Source organism: Cetorhinus maximus, chromosome 2 (genome assembly GCF_964194155.1).
Source record: "Cetorhinus maximus chromosome 2, sCetMax3.hap1.1, whole genome shotgun sequence".
Classification (NCBI taxonomy): domain Eukaryota; kingdom Metazoa; phylum Chordata; class Chondrichthyes; order Lamniformes; family Cetorhinidae; genus Cetorhinus; species Cetorhinus maximus.
This window is the reverse complement of record NC_135880.1, coordinates 35,923,879-35,944,448: the sequence shown is the minus strand read 5'-3', so window position 1 is coordinate 35,944,448 and position 20,570 is coordinate 35,923,879. Positions and strand designations below refer to the sequence as shown.

At 44.2% G+C, this 20,570-nt stretch overlaps 1 protein-coding gene across 3 annotated transcripts in view; it reads left to right on the top strand.

Annotated features, from left to right (window-relative positions):
• tent2 (terminal nucleotidyltransferase 2) overlaps positions 1 to 20,570 on the top strand; it is a 103,336-nt gene that overhangs the window by 76,929 nt on the left and 5,837 nt on the right. For 2 of the 3 annotated variants that reach the window (XR_013579515.1, XM_078563139.1), the window contains exon 14: positions 8,604 to 8,683. The exons of the other annotated variant lie outside the window; for it this stretch is intronic. Coding sequence is in view for 1 of the 2 variants with exons in the window: in XM_078563139.1 (XP_078419265.1) it covers positions 8,604 to 8,683 (80 nt within the window). In the remaining variant the exon portion in view is untranslated. The remainder of the gene's footprint in view (positions 1 to 8,603; positions 8,684 to 20,570) is intronic. 3 annotated transcript variants of the gene reach the window in all.

The window sequence follows — 20,570 nt, the reverse complement described above, 5'->3', positions numbered from 1 at the left end:
AGTCACCAGATTGAACCTCAGTTTAATGTTTCAGCTGAAGGATGGCAACAATGTGGTATTCCTTGAATAACTCTAGAGTGTCAATGTAAATTATGTGCTTAAGTCCTAAAGTGGGTCTTAAACCTTTTGACTAAGATGAGAATCTTGTCTATTGTAGCAACTGTTGGGTCCAACTTAATTATAGCAGAAGCTTCACTATTGTATCTCCTCTCTTACTGACTATACACAAATTAATTTGCTGTGTAAGCTACACATGCTGTACTTAAGGCATTCTGTTAAAGACATTTGAAAATGAACTTAATGTGGACTAAGGAATTGGGGGATCATGGTATTGTGACTAGCTCCAGCTTAATACAAGGGTAGCCTTGTTGTCCAACTTCAAAATATTTCCCTTTTTAATTCTTTAAGAGTATAAGGTTCTAGGATCCAGAAACAATTTATTTTTACATGAATAGCACTGAGGCACAAGTGGGATGGTTTTAAAGGAAACCGGGTACGCAGTTGTCACAGTCCTGAGACATTTTGAGGCTCTGGCCACATTAGCATGCTGCTACCAAGTGTGTGTCGTGCTGTAGCTCAATGGCAAATCAGCCTGATTGCATGCTGAGCCAGATGGCAGATTGAGTCTGGAAGAGGCATGTGATCTATGCATAAAGGGCTTCAAACAGAACAGAATCGTTTGGGGTGCCCCAGAGGAGCATTCCTGCTCATCTTGGGCCCACCATAAAAACACTTGAAAATGCTAGAAATGCTCAGCAGGTTTGGTAACATCTTTTGACAGAGAAACGGGTAGAATTTTCCAATAAGATGAAGGCCGGTTCAGTGAGTGTAGGGTGGGAAAGACCTGGAAAATTATGTCGGGTCAGATTCCTGACTTCACCCTGCCCTCTTTCAGCTCTCCCCAGAATGGGTTCAGAGTCCTGCAGGGAACCCTGTGGGTCTAGCGGAAAAGCAATTGAGAAGGCATTTGTAAGAGCCTTTTTAAGCCTTTCTCCGCAATGCACAGTTTCCATGCTGTATCCGTGCCTCACCAGGGTCACTGACGCGATTGCAGTGAGAAGAGCTTCTTCAGTGGAACTGACAAGCTGAGAAGGCTTTGACAGTTACACTGAAGAGCTACAGCCATGGGCATCGAGAGACTGCTGTTTAAAGCACTTCCCTCAGTGCTGTCACTGCTTGACAAGTGATTGCCAACTTCTTGGAAGGCATTTCACTTGCTTGAGCTGCACTTCCCTGTTGCCACCCTTCAATATTGCATGGGAGCAGCTTATGCAGTTGCAACTTCCACCTCTGCTGAGGGGCAAGATCAGAAGTCACCATCACTACCAGCTGCCTTTTCCTCAAGCACATGCCCTTCCACGAGGCAGATGAGATGGACACTGAGATCCAGCAGGAAAGAGACGAGACCCCCCAACATGGGGTCTACAAGCAGCGGATTAGCTTCCCTGACAGGCCTGAGCACCAGTACCTCAGGAGGCTTGGGTTCTCACGGCAGGTCACTGCAGACACCTACAGCTGTTTGGATCAAGATCTTTTTCTCAGTGGAACAGGTGGGCACACATTGTGCCCCTATCTCCAACCGCCCCCCCCCCCCCCCCCCACCCAATCCCCCTACATCCAATGGTTCTGCCTCTTGCCAAGATGTGTGCTCTTTTCTGCAAGAAGAGAAAGCAGAGAGGTTGCGTGGATTTGTGTGTGTTTGTAATTGATTGTGTGGAGAGGAGGGTAGGCCACCATTTGTGGAGGGTCACTGCGAGGTCTGGGTGCAAGAGGGCAATAGGCTGAGAGGGATTGAGAGTGTTGGCTTCTCAAATGGGAATGTGAGCTGCTTTCAGAGAGAGGAATGACTGCAAGGAGTGACTTGAGGTTTGCTGTGCTGGAGAATGCTGACCAAGTTAGTGTGGGGCTTGGCATTTAAGATTGTGCACTACTCACCTGTTATGCCGTCCTGAAGTCCTTGATCGTCTTGGTGCATTGACCCCAGGTTGGAGGGAGCACACTCCTGCTGCTGCTTTTTTCTATTCTTTCATGAGATGTAAGCATTGCAAGGCCAGTGTTTTCTGTCGGTCCTTAATTGCCTTTGAGAAGCTGGTGGTAAGTCATTTTCTTGAACGGCTGCAGTCTTCCTGGTGTAGGTGTACCCACAGTGCTCTTAGGAAGCCAGTTTTAGGATTTGGAGCCAGCAAAAGTGTTGGATCGTGGATATAGTTCCACGTTAGGATTGTGTATAGCTTGGAGAGGAGCTTGCAGGTGGTGGTGCTCCCATGTGTCAGTTGTCCTTGTGCTTCTAGATGGTAGAGGTTGTGGGTTTGGAAGATGTTATTGATGGGGCTTGGTGAATTACAGCAGTGCTTCTTGTACATGGACTTCCATGGCTACTTTCATCCATGTGTGCTTGGTTGGACAAGGTGTCTTCATCCTCCTGTCCTTGGGACTGCAGTCGCTCGGATCCCATAGTAGGACTTCCAAGCAAGTGAGAACCCTTGGGAGCAGCCTTTGCAGGTCTCCTCTCCATTACTGTGGCTGCTGCAGCCTCAAAACTTCCAGTTCTGGTGAGCCCTTGTAACCCATACCATGGTCCCTTTAATTAGAAATCTTTCCCTTGACTGATTGGACGAGCCATCATGTCCACCCTCAATTGGTTTGGGAGCCCAGATACGGGCTGCTAATTTTTTGGTCTGAGGAAAGAGATTCAGCAAAGCCTGTCCATGAGGAAGTCAGGTTGATGATCTTCCCCTGTTCACAATCTATATAAATGACTTGGATGTGGGGACCAATTATATTTCCATATTTGCTAATGACACCAAATGGATGGGAACATAAGTTGTGAGAAGGATGCAAAGAGGCTTCAAGAGGATTTGAATAGGCTGGAACATGGCAGATGAAATATAATGTGAATAAGTCTGAAGTTATTCACTTTGGCAGAAAGGCAGAATATTTCTTCAATGGCGAGAGGCTGGGAAGTGCAAGTGTTCAAAGGGACCTTGGTGTTCTTGTTCATGAGTTACTAAAAGCTAGCATGCAGGAAGGCAAATGGTATGTTGGCCTTCATCACGAGGGCATTTGAGTACAGGAGTAAAGATGTCTTGCTGCAGCTAAAAACAGCCTTAGTGAGACCTCATCTGGAGTATTGTGCACAGTTTTGGGTCTCCTTATCTAAAGAAAGATATACTTGCCGTAGAGAGAGTGCAACGGAGGTTGACTATATTAACCCCTGGGATGCCGGGATTGTCTTATGAGGAGATTGAGGAGACTGGGTCTGTATTCCTAGAATTTCGAAGAATGAGGGGTGACCTCATTGAAACTTACAAAATTCTTACAGGGCGTGACAGGGTGGATGTAAATAAGATGTTTCCCCAGGCTGGTGAGCCTAAACCAGGAGACGTAATCTTAGAATGCTGAGATAAGGAAGAATTTCTTCACTCTACCCCAGAGGGCTGTGGAAGCCCAATCATTAGGTATGTTCAAGACTGAAATAGATTTCTGGTGACTAATGACATCAAAGAATATGGAGTTAGTGCAGGGAAAGTGGCATTGGGGTAGATGATCAACCATTATCTAATTGAATGGCGGAGCAGGCTCGATTGGCTAAATGGCTTACTCCTGATCCTATGTTCCTATTGTTTTGATGCTGAATGCTCTGCTATTTTGAGAAGTTTGCCTAGAGTGGTTGCCTGCTTTAGATTGTCCCATGCTGAGTTGTTAACCTAATTGCAATTGAAAGCTGTTTTAAAATGCTAGGTGGGGTGACATTTTCAAGAGTTCCCAAAAACTAGCTAAGTGTTACCAACAAATGTGCATGTAAGAGACAAGAGAACCTTGGTTTTGACATATTTCTGTGATCTCTGCGTGCCTTTAAAGTTAGACTTTTTAAAAAGAGGTTTTCAACTGGAAGTTAGAATGCAGCAGAAAATCCGCAAGGGGAAAATCGCCTCTGCACCCTTGGTTGGACAGATAGCAGAGAAAACCTCTGTTAAGTTAAAACCCCCTTTTAAAAGAGCTTGCGTATGTGTATGCTTTATATTTGGTGTAATCTGAGAATATAAAACTTATTTCTGCTACCAAGTGAAAGTTGTCATACGCAATATTTTGTTTTGTCCACTGTTAAAGCACTTACAAACTGAACCAAATGATGCCTCACCTAGTGTTAACTAGGCCTGTCTAGTAACAGATTAAATGAGTACACATGTAAGTCATGGAGCAAGGCCCCAATCCCAATGGAGTTTCCTTGTTAAACACCTGGGTTCTACTACAGTGCAAGCAGTGGAAATTATTTTCTGTAAATAATCAAGCAACAAGATCACATAAATAAAAACAGAATTACCTGGAAAAACTCAGCAAGTCTGGCAGCATCGGCGGAGAAGAAATCAGTCAACGTTTCGAGCCCTCATGGCCCTTCAGCAGAACTGAAGCATAGTTTCAACAAGGGAGAAATATAAATTGGTTTAAGGTGGGTGGGGGGGAAGAGACACATTGAGGGTGTGGTGTGAGCAGATAATCACACCACACCCTCAATGTGTCTCTTCCCCCCCACCCACCTTAAACCAATTTATATTTCTCCCTTGTTGAAACTATGCTTCAGTTCTGCTGAAGGGCCATGAGGGCTCGAAACGTTGACTGATTTCTTCTCCGCCGATGCTGCCAGACTTGCTGAGTTTTTCCAGGTAATTCTGTTTTTATTTTGTTTTGGATTTCCAGCATCCGCAGTAGCTTTTAGCTTTTTGTTAAGATCACATAAATGACTGATGCCACCTGAGCCCAGTAGATACCTGTCCAGACCCGAATTTGTAATAACAATTTGGCTATATTTAACACCTTTAAAGTAGTAAAATGTCCCAAGGCACTTCACAGGAGAGTGATCAGACAAAAATGAATAGTCGCAGAAAGGGATATATTATTAGGATGAGTAACTCAAAGCTTGCTCAAAGTTGGTTTTAATAACAACTTATAGTACTTATATAGTATCTTTAATATAATAAACCGAGCCAAAGGGCTTCACAGAAGCAATATAAAGCAAAGTTTGACAGCGAGCCACAAAGGCAATATTAGGGCCAAAAGTTTAGTTAAATAGATAGGTTTTAAGATCTGTCTTACAGGAGAGGCAGAAACTTTTAATGAGGGAAATGGGGAGATTAAGATGTAGGCAGCTGAAGACAAGGTCACCAATAGTGGAGCAATTAAAACTGGGGATGCTCAAAAGGTGTAGGTGTTTCAGAGGGATGTGGGGCTGGAGAGGATTACAGAAAGCAAGGGCAGGTCAGTGTCATGAAGGGATTGAAAAAGAGGATGTGAACTTTAAATCCAAGCCATTACTTGACTGGGAGCCAATGTATGTCAGGAATATGTGATGTAGGTCTCCACAAAATCAAGAAAATCTGTTCATAATAGCAGTCTTCTGTTTAAGATAATGGTTTGCACTGTGGTGGCCAACTCTGTTCTAGTGTGACTCAAGAGCCCCCTCTGGCATGGCAGTCTCTGTCTCATTTGATGCAGGGGGAGGCAGTGGGCTGAGAATGTGCACAGTTCGCTGGCCTCTGTTTTCTCTGGGCCCTCTTCTTGACTAGCTGAGCTTTTCATTTCTGTTTGCCTCTTCCAATGCCCTTCCAAACAGTCAGCCTCCAGAGGTCTCGGCTGTCAGCAACTGTCTCCTAGTTTTCAGGACCAATGTCCACCATCTTTATATCTCACTTGCAGATATCCTTATAGCAGAAGTATGGACACTCAGGGGGTCGTGACCAAGTGATCAATTCACCGTACAGAAGGTCTTTGGGCAGATGACCATCATCCATCCGATGAACGTGGCCGAGCCAGCGCAGGCATTGTTGGCTTAGCAATGAGTGTATGCTGATGGAATTACACTCCTGGACCTCTGAGTTGGTGACATTGTCTCGCTAAGAGATGCCTGGAATATGTCTGAGACAGCAAAGGTGGAAACTGTTCAGCCTTTTCTCCTGCCTAGCATATGTTGTCCAGGTCTCACCACTGTAGAGGAGTGCACTGAGAACGCAGGCTTGGTAGACTCGCAGCTTAGTGTTCTCAGGTTCTGTCTTACACAAGCTCTTAGTCAGCTTGGACATAACAGCTGCGGCTTTTGCAATGCATGTGTTGGTTTCAGCATCAAGTGGCAGATTGCTGGTGATTGTGAAGCCTTTCAACAACCTCCTACATCACATTGTCAATGCTGCTAAATGAAAGTATAGCAACATCCTGGATAGTGGCATTTGTCTTCCTGATGCTGATGGCCAAACCAGACTCTACAGACATTAGGGAGTTTGCCCATTGCCACTGAAGGTATTCCTCAGTGTAGAATGTTGGCGCATCATCACTAGCGTGGAGCAACTCTTTGATGAGGCCTTGGCTCACCTTTGTCTTGGATCTCAGGCAAGCAAGGTCGAACAGCTTTCTATCAGTTCTGGTATGTAGGTAGACACCCTCTGAAGGCATATGACAGCAAAAGGAAGAATATGCCAGTGTGTCAGTGCCAGGACACAACCATGTTTGACTGCACTACAGACCTCAAGAGGTTCCGATGTTGCCCAGTCATAGCTGACCTTACCCATCATGTCCTCATGGAAAGAAGAAATTACATTTAGCAGCTTCGATGGGCAGCCAATTTTCTCCAGCTGCTTAAATAGACCATCTTTGCTCACATGGTCAAATGCCTTGGTGAGATTGACGAAGCATCATATAGTGGTCTCCTTTGTTCATGGCATTTCTCTTGCAACTGTTGGACTGAGAAGGCCATGCCAATTGTAGATCTTCCAGTTCTGAAACCACACTGGGATTTGGGGTAGATGGTTTTAGCCAAGATCAGCAGTCTGACAAGGGCAGCACAGGCAAATACTTTCCCCACAATTCCCAGCAGGGAGATGCTTTGATAGTCATTGCAATCGGCAAGGTCGCCCTTGTTCTCGTCCAGCATCTTGTACAATATCTTTGCATCTCACACATCCTGGGGCACTGCCCCTCCTTTCAGCAGAGACTGAAGTTTGTGTAGATGCTGCAGGAGTGCTGCTTTCCTATGCTTGATGAGTTCAGGCTGTATAGTATTAGCACCTGGAACTTTGCTCATGGCAAGCGAGTCAATAGTTTTGCTAAGTTCCTCCACTGTGGGTTTGATACCTAGCTCTGTCATGACAGGCTTTTTATGGTGTCTAGAGCTTCCTCGGTACTCTCCCTGGGGTATAACTCAAGGTAGTGTTCCACCCATCTCTCCAACTGTTTACTGCAGTTGATGATGACCTCCCGTGCCCCTCTTCAATAGAGTTTTTTTCTTTGCTGATGACTCCATTGCCTTTTTGATCCATTTTATATATGACCCAAGCATTCCTTGTGTCGAAGTACTTCTGAATCTTCTGGCAAAGTAGTCATTGACATACTGCCTAGCAGTCTGTTGGACTTTACTTTGAGTGGCTCTTAGTGCATTCAGAGTCTCTTTGCCCAGATCTCTCATAATTAATAAGAGCGGACTGCTTGGCTTCAACGACTGGCTTCATTGCAGTGATATTAGTCTCGAAACAGCAAGCCTTTTTCCACTCTTGTTCCTCAGCTGTTGAGAGTGCGGTCGTTACATTTCGTTTCCACACTCTGGAAATTTCTGAGACCGCCTGTTTGATCGAGTCAAGGAACTGTTGGTTTTTATCTGGGTAGGCATTATTGCTGATATTGATATGACAATGGCGTTTCTGCTTTGAATGAAAATCTTCAGGGGTTGCATCCTAACCCCCGTTCGAGCCAAGGAGTGACCTGTATCACAGTCAGCACTGGTAGCTATGTGTGTTGAGAATGTTGTTTAGAGAGTCACATCAGGTGATGATCATATCCAGCTGTGCCAATGGCTAGATCTTGGATGTCTCCAGGAAACCTTGTTTTATTCTAAAAGGGCTTAGCTACACACAGCTCGTGGTAGCAGCAAAGCTCAAGTCGTCTCTGTCCATTCTGTTTTATCTTTCCAAGGCCATGAGAGCCATGGCTGAAATCCCCAGTAGGTAAAGATGAACTGATTTAGGGATTCTGCTGAAACCTGTTCATACATTTTCTGAAAGTGGCATTAGCGTTGACAAAGTTTGTGGAAATCTGATGTTAAGGATATCCAATTATGTTTGCCTAATTTACACTTGCTTATAAATTAAAAGTTGATGGGTGTTCATCGACCTGAAGCATTAACTATTTCTCTTTTCACAGTTGCTGACAGACCTGCTGATTATTTCAGTATTTTTTGTTTTTATTTCAGATTTCTGCCATCCTCAGCATTTAGCTTTTCCAAAATGTGGGACTTTCAATCCTAAGTAGAAGAGTGCTATTGGCCTACGAATATGAGTGAATGTCCTAGAATGGCTTTTCTGCTACAGCTGCTCAAGCAAACTACATTTAAGTGTTTGCACTTGTAGAACAAACCTGAGCTGTTACTAAAGTTTTTGACTTAATAATACAACGATTTTGTAAGATTCGCCATCCAGTATGCAACAAGAAAGTCCTGCATTTCAGAGGAGTAAGAGCATCTTCTAGGTCATTTGTTTTATATCTGTCTATGCCAAGGTACTTGTGTAAAATAGTGAAAATTAGCATTGTGTTTAACTTAGTGTCTATTTTTGACATTGCAGAACCTTTTGACAGAACAAACACAGCTAGAGCTGTACATGAAAAATGCAAGTTTGACATGATCAAAAAGGAGTTTGTCCAGGTAAAATCCAAAAAGATTGGGATTTTTTTTTTAATATACATTATATTCATACAATTTAATTTAAAGTTAAAACGAATTTGATTTATGGGACGAGGATAACCAGGGAAAGAGTAGGGACCAAGGGGGCAATCTATGGGTGGGACACTGCTAGAGTGTTGAATAAATACTTCAGGTCCGTCTTCACCCAAGAGAATGAGGATGAAGGTATCGAACTCGGGGACAGAGACTGCGAGGTTCTTAAGCAAATTGATATAGGTAGTTACAAGATATTGGAGGTGTTGGCAGGCTTAAAAGTGGACATATCTCCAGGTCCGGATGATTTGTGTCCCAGACTGTTGAGGGAGGCAAGGGAGGAGATCGAAGGGGCGCTGACCCAAATTTTTAATTCCTCTCTGGCCACTGGGGAGGTGCCAGAGGACTGGAGAACAGCTAATGTGGTTCTGCTATTTAAGAAGGGTTGTAGAGATAAGCCAGGAAACTACAGGCCAGTGAGTCTCACGTCAGTGGTAGGGAAACTATTGGAGAAAATGCTAAAGGAGAGAATCTATCTACACTTGGAGAGGCAAGATTTGATCAGGGATAGTCAGCATGGCTTTGTCAGAGGGAGGTCATACCTAATAAATTTGACTGAATTTTTTGAAGAGATGACCAGGTGTGTAGATGAGGGTAGTGCAGTTGATGTAGTTTATATGGATTTCAGCAAAGCCTTTGACAAGGTCCCACATGGGAGACTTATAAAGAAGGCAAATGCACATGGGATATAGGGTCATTTGATAAGGTGGATTCAAAATTAGCTTAGTTGTAGGAGGCAGGGAGTGATGACAGAAGGGTGCTTTAGTGACTGGAAGCCAGTGTCCAGTGGCATACCACAGGGATCTGTGCTCAGTCCCCTATTATTTGTCATTTATACAAACGACATAGATGACTATGTGGGGGATAGAATTAGTAAGTTTGCGGATGACACAAAGATTGGCTGGGTGGATAACAGTAAGGTTGAGTGTCTTGGGCTACAGGAAGATATAGACGGGATGGTCAAATGGGCAGATAAGTGGCAGATGGAATTTAACCCTGAAAAGTGAGAGGTGGTACACTTTGGAAGGAGTAATTTGGCAAAGAAGTATTTAATGAACGGCATGGCACTAGGAAGTTCTGAGGAACAAAGGGACCTTGGCGTGTGTGTCCATAGATCTCTGAAGGCAGAGGGGCACATTAGTGGGGTGGTGAAAAAGGCATATAGGACATTTGCCTTTATCAATCGAGGCATAGATTACAAAAGTAGAGAGGTCATGTTGGAGTTGTATAGAAGTTTGGTGAGGCCACAGCTGGAGTACTGAGTGCAGTTCTGGTCGCCACATTATAGGAAGGATGTGATTGCACTGGAGTGGGTGCAGAGGAGATTCACCAGGATGTTGCCTGGGATGAAACATTTAAGTTATGAAGAGAGGTTGGATAGACTTGGTTTGTTTTTGTTGGAGCAGATAAGACTGAGGGGCGACCTGATCGAGGTGTACAAGATTGAGGGGCATGGACAGGGTGGATAGGGAGCAGCTGTTCCCTTTAGTTGAAGGGTCAGCCACAAGGGGGCATAAGTTCAAGGTGAGGGGCAGGAGGTTTAGGGGGATGTGAGGAAAAACCTTTTTACCCAGAGGGTGGTGACGGTCTGGAATGCATGCCTGGGAGGGTGGTGGAGGCGTGTTGCCTCACATCCTTTAAAACGTACCTGGATGAGCACTTGGCAAGTCATAACATTCAAGGCTATGGGCCAAGTGCTGGTAAATGGGATTAGGTAGGTAGATCAGGTGTTTCTCACGTGTCAGTGCCGACTCGATGGGCCAAAGGACCTCTTCTGCACTGTGATTCTGTGAAATATGTTTGATTGACATATTCAAGCTCTGAAACAAATTCATTTAAAGCATAATTCTTCTGTACAGGGCACACCATCCAGATATAATCATTCTTAATCCAAAATCAGAAAATAAGGAGCTTTGGAGAAATTAATGACTTCGATTTATAGAGCACCTGTAATGGACACCGGATGTCTGTTTAATGTACTAAATCCTCATTGCACAGTAAATAAGTAGATGTAAATCACAAAGCCAGTAGCTGCTTCCAGTTATATTAGAACCAATCCACACAGTGTACCATCAAATCCATCTCCTTTTAACCAAGGTACAAAACAAAGTACTCCCTAACAGCACTGTGGGGATACCTACACCACATGGTCTGCAGTGGTTCAAGAAGGCAGCTAGCTCACCAACACCTTTTTGAGGGCAATTAGGGATGGGCAATAAATGCTGGCCTAGCCAGCGACGCCCACATCCCATTAATGAATTTTTAAAAACTCATGAATATCTTTAGGAGCTGGTTGCTTGAGGGTATTGCTGTTGAACAAGAACAATTTGCAGTTATAATAACTCTTTTTATTATAGAGAAAGGTTTCAAATCACTGCAGGGTGTTTTCTGCTTTGGGCAGAACAGAAACTGGACTGAAGAAATTGAAACAAAATTGGGACATGTCAGTCCTTGGACAACAAGTAAGAGTAGAAGTTAGGCAGTACGACAAAAGGAGGATGAACAGATCAAGGGTAGCTTTTTTGAGTTGGAAATTATGAAGCCTAATTTTTGAAGGGATGAAATTCAGTGCCTTACCCAGAAGGTATATTACCAAGTTGGTGAGGATGTTTCCTAAGCTGCACAGTCTGGAAATCAAGGCCACTGTCTTAGGGTAAAGGCCTAGATTTTCCAATCAGGATCGGAAACCTTATTTCCGATTCTGATCAGACAAAATAATGCACGCTTACCTTGCAGTAATTTTTCTGAGCGACCTTCTGATGGAGGATTCTTCTAATCCAACCCAGTAGCAAACCTTGTAGGGAGCAGCACACAGAAGCCACATAGAAACCGCTTCCCCTTTTTATGGCACTCGCTGCCGTATTCTGATAAGTAGAAATTAAATGCCCCAAAGATGCTTTGAAAACAACGACAGAGAAAAGGTAAGGGGGTATGGTGAGTAAAGTAAGTGGGTAATAAGAGAAATTATTTTAAATACATAGATCTACAAATTACTACCACGATAACTTCTAAATACCCTACTTAATCTGACTCCCAGTTACATTTTCGTTAAGGCAACAGTAAGACACACACATTTTAAAAGACCCAGGTAACGTGAGACACGATATTCTGAACCGGTTGAATTCAAAGTGAGTTTTCTTAACTTCAGCTCTTTGAAAACAGCAGTTTGAGGCGTAGATGCTGAAGGCTTTTCACACTTGTTAGATCCTAAAATGCCTACTCTTACACACAGCCATTATACATATTTTCCCCTTTGAATGCAAATACCCATTGTTTCACTATGTCTTTGGACTTTACCTCCCCGATCATAAAAATTTATCATAGTACTAATTTTATCAATAATCTTTGGGAAGAATAAAGACACTTTCTTAACTTCACCTAGCCACTCCCTCTTTTGAAAACAATCTAATCTGGTTTATTTAAAAATGCAAATGTCCTATTACACCTTATATTCTAAACTTCCCCCATGTTTACATCAGAGCCTTCAGACCAATTGCCTTTAATCCAATTAAGGCTCTCACAGACACATATAGACACAGATACCACTATTTTACAATAAATTCCAATAAGATTATATCTTCCTGACACCAATTCTAACTTGGAGTCTTAAGTTCAAACTTTGGGGCCAATCCCCATGGAGTCATTGTGTTGGAACTTCCAGTGGGTCCCATGGTGCATCTTTGGGTACATCTGTTCTCAACTATCCGGAGACCTGAAGATCTGGACCAAAAGGTCAGCTATTTCGAACTGAGGTAAAGGGAATTTTTTTCACACAAAGGGTGTGAATCTTTATAATTCTCTACCCCAGAGAACTCTGAATGCTCAGTTGTTGAGAATATTGAAGACAGTGATTTTTTTTTGAGACTAAAGGAATCGAAGGATATGGGAATAATGTGGGAAGGTAGAGTTCGAGTATTATATCAACTATGATTTTATTGAATGGCAGATGGGCTTGAAGGGCCCAATGGTCTCATCGTGCTCCTACTTCGTATGTTCTTATGTCACTATTTCCTTTTTCTCCCACTCTTCCATATGTGATAGTGAAAAGCTATTACTGATCAAACGGGCATTCAGTTCATAGGGTTATACAGCACAGAAACAGGCCCTTTAGCTCATCATGGCCATGCCGGCCATCAAGCACCTATCTATTCAAATCCCATTTTCCAGCATTTGGCCCATAGCCCTCTATGCTATGGCATTTCAAGTGCTCATCTAAGTCCTACTTAAATGTTGTGAAGGTTCCTGCCTCTACAACCTGCTCAGGCAGTGTGTTCTAGATTCCAACCACCCCCTGGGCGAAAAATATTTTCCTCAAATCCCCTCTAAATCTCCTGCCCCTTATCTTAAATGTATGCCCCCGGTTATAGACACCTCCGCTAAGGGGAAAAGTTTCATCCTATGTATGCCCCTCATAATTTTGTATACCTCTATCAGGTCCCCCCTCAGCCTTCTCTGCTCTAAGGAAAACAACCCAGCCTATACAGTCTCTCCTCACAGCTGAAAAGCTCCAGCCCAGGCAACATCCTGATGAATCTCCTCTGCACCCTCTCCAGTGCCATCACAACCTTCCTATAGTGTTTTTTATTTATTCATCCACGGGATGTGGGCTTTGCTGGCTGGGCCAGCATTTATTGCCCAGCCCTAGTTGCCCTTAAGAACGTGGTGGTGAGCTGCTGCCTTCAACTGCTGCAGTCCATGTGGTGTAGGCACACCCACAGTGCTGCTCGGAAGGGAGTTCCAGGGTTTTGACCCAATGACAGTGAAGGAACGGTGATATATTTCCAAGTCAGGATGGTGAGTGACTTGGAGGGGGAGCTTCCAGGTGGTGGTGTTCCCATCTATCTGCTGCCCTTCTCCTTCTAAGTGGCAGTGGTTGTGGGTTTGGAAGATGCTGTCTGAGGAGCCTTGGTGAATCCCTGCAGTGCATCTTGTAGACGGGACACACTGCTGCTACTGTGCGACGGTGGTGGAGGGAGTGATTGTTTGTAGATGTGGTGCCAATCAAGCGGACTGCTTTGTCCTGGATGGTACCCAGCTTCTTGAGTGTTGTGGGAGCTGCACTCATCTAGGCAAGTGGGGAGTATTCCATCACACTCCTGACTTTAGATGGTGGACAGGCTTTGGAGAGTCAGGAGGTAAGTTTCTCGCTGCAGGATTCCTAGCCTCTGACCGGCTCTTGTAGCCACAGTATTTATATGACTATCCCAGTTCAGTTTCTGGTCAATGGTAACCCCCAGGAGTGGGGGATTCAGTGATGGTAATGCCATTGAACATCATGGGGTGATGGTTAGACTCTCTTGCTGGAGATGGTCATTGCCTGAGACTTGTGTGGCGCAAATGTTACTTGTTATTTACCACTTGTCAGACCAAGCCTGGATATTGTCCAGGTCTTGCTGCATTTGGACAGGGACTGCTTCAGTATCTGAGGAGTTGCAAATGGTGCTGAGCATTGCGCAATCATCAGCAAACATGCCCACTTCTGACCTTGTGATGGAAGGAAATTCATTCATGAAGCAGCTGAAGATGTTTGGGCCTAGGACACTATACTGAGGAACTCCTGCAGTGATGTTCTGGAGCTGAGATGATTGACCTCCAACAACCACAGCCATCTTTTTTTTGTGCTAGCTATGACTCCAACCAGCGCAGAGTTTTCCCCCTGATTCCCACTGACTCCAGTTTTGTTACGGCTCCTTGATGCCACACTCGGTCAAATACAGCCTTGATGTCAAGGGCAGTCGCTCTTACCTCACCTCGGGAGTTCAACTCTTTTGTCCATGTTAAACCAAGGCTACAATGAGGTCAGGAGCAGAGTGGCCCTGGCAGAACCCAACTGGGCATCAGTGAGCAGGTTATTGCTAAGCAAGTGCCGCTTGATAGCACTGACGATGACCCCTTCCATTACTTTACTGATGATCGGGAGTAGATTGATGGGGCTGTAATTGGCCAGGTTGGATTTGTCCTGCTTTTTGTGTACAGGACATACCTGGGCAATTTTCCACATAGCCAGGTAGATGCCAGTGTTGTAACTGTACTCGAACAGCTTGGCTCGGGGCACAGCAAGTTCTGGAGCACAAGTTTTCAGTACTAATGCTGGAATGTTGTCAGGGCCCATAGCCTTTGCATTGTCCAGTGCCTTCAGCCATTTTTTTGACACCACGTGGAGTGAATCGAATTGGCTAAAGACTGGCATCTGTGATGCTGGGGACCTCCAGAGGAGGCCGAGATGGATCATCCACTCGGCGCTTCTGGCTGAAGATTGTTGTGAATGCTTCAGCTTTATCTTTTGCACTGCTGTGCTGGGCTCCTCCATCATTGAGGATGAGGATATTTGTGGAGCCTCCTCCAGTGAGTTGTTTAATTATCCACCACCATTCATAACTGGCTGTGGCAGGACTGCAGAGCTTAGATCTGATCTGTTGGTTGAGGGATTACTTAGCTCTTTCTATCAATTGCTGCTTATGCTATTTGGCACGCAGATAGTCGTGTGTTCTAGCTTCACCAGGTTGACACCTCATTTTTAGGAATGCCTGGTGCTGCTCCGGGCATGCCCTCCTGCACTCTTCATTGAACCAGGGCTGATCCCCTGGCTTGATGGTAATGGTAGAGTGGGGGATATGTCGGGCCATGAGGTTACAGATTGTGTTCGATTACAATTCTGCTGCTGCTGATGGTCCACAGCACCTCATGGATGCCCAGTCCTGAGTTGCTCAATTTTTTTGAAATCTATCCCATTTAGCAAAGTGGTAGTGCCACATAACACATTTGAGGGTATTCTCAGTGTGAAGATGGGAGTTTCTCTCCACAAGAACTGTGCGGTGGTCACTCCTACCGCTACTGTCATGAACAGATGCAGTCAAGTTGGTGAGGATGAGGTCAACTATGTTTTTCCCTCTTGTTGGTTCCCTCACCACCCGCTGCAGACCCAGTTTGGCAGCTATGTCCTTTAAGACTCAGCCAGTGCAGTCAGTAATGGCACTACCGAGCCACCCTTGATGATGGACATTGAAGTACCCCAACCCAGAGTACATTCTGTGCCCTTGCCACCCTCAGTGCTTCCTCCAAGTGATGTTCAATGTGGAGTACTGATTCATCAGCTGAGGCAGTACGTGGTAATCAGCGTGAGGTTTCCTTGCCCATGACCTGATGCCTTGAGACTTTGTGGGACTCCATGAGTCGATGTTGAGGACTCCCAGGGCAACTCCCTCCCAAAGCTATACCACTGTACCGCCACCTCTGCTGGGTCTGTCCTGCTGGTGGAACAGGACATACCCAGGGATGGTGATGGAGGAGTTTGGGACATTACCTGAAAGGTATGATTCCATGAGGATGACTGTTAGCCTGTTGCTTGACTAGCCTGTGAGACAGCTAGCCCCCAGATGTTAGTAAGGAGGACTTTGCAGGGTGGACAGGGCTGCGATTGCCGTAGCCAGTCGATGCTGGGTGGTCCATCCGGTTTCATTTGTGATTTTGTAGCGGTTTGTTACAAAGGTCATTTAAGAGTCAACCACATTGCTCTGGGTCTGGAGTCACCAGGTAAGGAGGACATTAGTGAACCAGATGGGTTTTGAATCATTAGAATTTTAATTCCAGATTTTTATTGAATTCAAATTCCACCATCCCACTGTGGTGGGATTTGAATCTGGATCCCCAGAGCATTACCCTGGGTCTCTGAATTACTAGTCCAGCGACAATACCACTGCACCATCGCCTTCCCGTGTGGCGACCAGAACTGCACACAGTTCTCCAGCTGTGGCCTAACTGGCATTTTATACAGCTCCAACATAACTTCCCTGCTGTTATATTCTATGCCTCAGCTAATAAAGGCAAATATCACATATGCCTTCTTAACCACCATATCTACCTTTGCTGCTGCCTTCGGGGATTTGTAAAAATGTACACCAAGTCCCTCTGATCCTCTGTACTTCCTAGGGTCCTATCATTCTTTGCCCTTGCCCTGTTAGTTCTCCCAAAATGCATCACCTCTCACTTCTCGGGATTAAATTCCATTTGCCACTGCTCTGTCCATTTTACCAGCCCATCTATGTCATCCTGTAATCTAAGGCTTTCCTCCTCACTATTTACGACACTACCAATTTTCGTGTCATCTGCGAACTTACTAATACCTCCTATATTCATGTCTAAATCATTAATGTACACTACAAATGACAAGGGTCCCAGCACTGAACCCTGCGGTACACCACTCATCACAGGCTTCCAATTGCAAACAACCTTCAATCATCACCTTCTGGCACTAAGCCAATTTTGGATCCAAATTGCCCTGGATCCCATGGGCTCTTACCACCTTGACCATTCTCCCATGCAGCACCTTGTCAAAAGCCTTACTGAAGTCCATGTAGACTACATTAACTGCACCACCCTCATCTACACAACTAGTCACCTCCTTGAAAAATTCAATCAAATTTCTTAGATGTGATCTCCCCCTGACAAAGCCATGCTGAATATCCCTGATTAATCCCTGCCTCTCCAAGTGGAGAGTAATCCTATCCCTCAGAATGTTTTCCAGTAGTTTCCCTACCACTGATGTTAGACTCACTGACCTGTAATTACCTGGTTTATCCCGACTACCCTTCTTGAATAATGATACCATATTCGCTGCCCTCCAGTCCTCTGGCACCTCGCCTGTGGCCAGAGAGGATTTGAAAATTAGTGTCAGAGCCCCTGCAACCTCCTCCCTTGCCTCAGGTAGCAGCCTGGGATACATTTCATCTGTGCCTGGGGATTTATCCACTTTTAAGCCTGCTAAAACCGCTAATACCTCCTCTCTTTCAATGTTGATTTGTTTAAGCATATCACAGTCCCCCTCCCTGATTTCTACACCTACACCGCCCTTCTCCTTAGTGAACACAGATGAAAAGTAATCATTCAAAATGTCACCTACGTCCTCCGGCTCCATGCACAGATTGCCACTTTGGTCCCAATGGGCCGTACTCTTTCCCTGGTTATCCTCTTGCCCTTAATATATTTATAAAATGCCATGGGATTTTCCTTTATCTTGCCCGCTGGTGTTTTTTTCATGCCCCCTCTTCGCTCTCCTAATTTATTTTAAGTTACCCCCCTACACTTCCTATACTCCTCTAAGACTTCCACTGTTTTCAGCCTGCTTTATCTGCCATAAACTGCCTTTTTTTTTACCTTATCCAATCCTCTATATCCCCCTGACATCCAGGGTTCCTTGAACTTATTGGTCCTACCCTTCACCTTTTTGGGAACATGTTGGCCCTGAACTCTCACTTTTTGGATGACTCCCACTGGTCTGGTGTAGACTTTCCTACAAATACCAGTTGACTTTGGACAGATCCTGTCTATTGAAATAGGCCTTCCCCCAATTCAAGCCCTTTATTTCCGGTCCATCTTTGTCCTTTTCCATAACTACCTTAAATCTTAGAATTATGGTCACTACCCCCGAAATGCTTCCCCACTGACACTTTTACCACTTGCCCAGCTTCAATCCCTAAGATTAGGTCTAGTACCTCCCCTTCTCTTGTAGGACTTAACACCTAGTTCTTTACACCTATTGAATTTTCTGTTCCTGATCCATCTTGTGACTCTAACTCTGGATTTTCTCCCCTTTCTTTGCAAGCAGGAGCACTTTTCAGATCAGGGATTTGTGAGCACAAATTTGTAACATAGCATTCTTATAGCAGAGTGTATTAAAACACATTTCACTCAATGTCTGTCTTCGCTATACATCTCCTGGGCCACATATCAGTTTCCTCATGTTGCCATCAACTACCTCTGCCCCATTCAGTGAATTATGAAACTGCCAAACAGCAGAAGGGAATTGAAAGATGTTCTGTTAAATGTTCTTTTTCACTGCAATTGATATTTTTATGTCAATCTAATGATTTTTGCTTAAAATGTGTTTTAAATGGAGCTCAATAAGGGTGAAGATTTAGGATTTCAAGTGAGAGATAAGCATGTACTAAAGAGTGCGAAAGTAGTAGCTACATTGCCAGTAAAATGCTTAGCTTAAAAAACAAAATAAACCCAAATTATCCCAAATAATATTTGAGCTGAAATGAAAATTTTGTGCAGGTTGGTGCTTTGCAGCATGATCTCTGGGGTCTATGATTTCTTTCTCCAGTCTTGCTCAACCCAACTCATTATCTATTGTGTTTCTCACCCCCAACCCTTGCATTCCTGCCCAAGTTCAAGGTCTCTCTAAGTCAACTTTGAAGGAGCAGAAATATTGCCCATAGTTTAGCATGAATAATTTTACAAAGAAAGCGCCAGTAGCTAAATGAAAAAAACTGGACAATACCGCAGTAACATTTCCAAAAATAAACAAGCAATTCCTTTGTTGCTGCTGTTAATGTCCTGAGGGCATTTAAGAAGCTACACAAGTGTAACTGTGATTGATTTCAATATGTATACAAAATTTACTTGTTATTTGAATCATTTTTCATAAATTTTGACTTATTTCATAGAATGGTTGCAGCAAGAAGGCCATTCCACAGTCGTGTCCATGCTACTGTCTGCAAGAACAATTCAGCTAGTCCCAATCACCTGCCCTTTTCCTGTAGTCCTATAAATATTTTCTCCTCAGATGCTTATACAAATCCTTTTGAAAGCCACAATTTAATCTGCTTCCTCCCCACACTCGGGTGCTGCATTCCAGATCCTATCCACTTGCTGTGTAAAAATGGTTTTCCTCATGTTGCCATTGCTCCTTTTGCCAGTCATCTTAAATCGGCACCCTTTGGTTTTTGACCCTTCTGCCAATGGAAACAATTTCATCCTATCTATTATGGCTAGACCTCTCATGGTTTTTGCATCTAGCGTCCCTTGAGCAGATAATTGTGGGCCGCCTTATTGAACTGCTGCAGTTTGTGGTGAGTGTTATGATCCCAGTTGATAGCACTGGACAAGTCAAATCCCTGGGTGGAATCCAGCTTGATAGATCCTAACTTTCATTTTTCGTTTAGAAATGTGGAGGGCAGCTGCTGAACAGACTCTCGGGAGTCTGCTGATGAACTTTTAGCAAAAGAATAAAACATTTATTAAACAAGAAAAAGATTAACTATATTACAGCACTCCTTCACCCACAGCCATATCTTTTACAAGTATAAACAGATTTGCAAGGATAACACAAGTTTAAAAAATCTATCTTATACTCTAATGTTCTAATGATGGAGTTTAGAAGGATGAGGGGGGATCTGATTGAAACTTACAGAATACTGAAAGGCCTGGATAGAGTGGACGTGGGGAAGAGGTTTCCATTAGTAGGAGAGACTAGGACCCAAGGGCACAGCCTCAGAGTAAAGGGAAGACCTTTTAGAACAGATGAGGAGAAACTTCTTTAGCCAGAGAGTGGTGAATCTATGGAATTCATTGCCACAGAAGGCTGTGGAGGCCAGATCATTGAGTGTATTTAAGACCGAGATAGATAGGTTCTTGATTGGTAAGGGGAAAAAAGGTTACCGGGAGAATGAGGTTGAGAAACTTATCAGCCATGATTGAATGGCGGAGCAGACTCGATGGGCCGAATGGCCTGACTTCTGCTCCTATGTCTTATGGTCTTATGGTTCACAGTAAATATACAGTCCATGTAAACCAATAGGTGACCTGTGGTCAGACACACCACACTCCAAGATCAAGTAACACATGCCACCCAAATGAGATGCTATGGATCTCTCATTAATTCCCCCAGACTCTCGTCACACTATGAGCTAACTGGTCTCATGGAAACTCTCGCTTTCCCATGAGAGTTTCCCGTCTCAATGCTCGAAGAACTCACCTTGGAATCTTCTCCCAAACGACACTTTCTCTCGGACGTCTTCAACGAGAATCCATC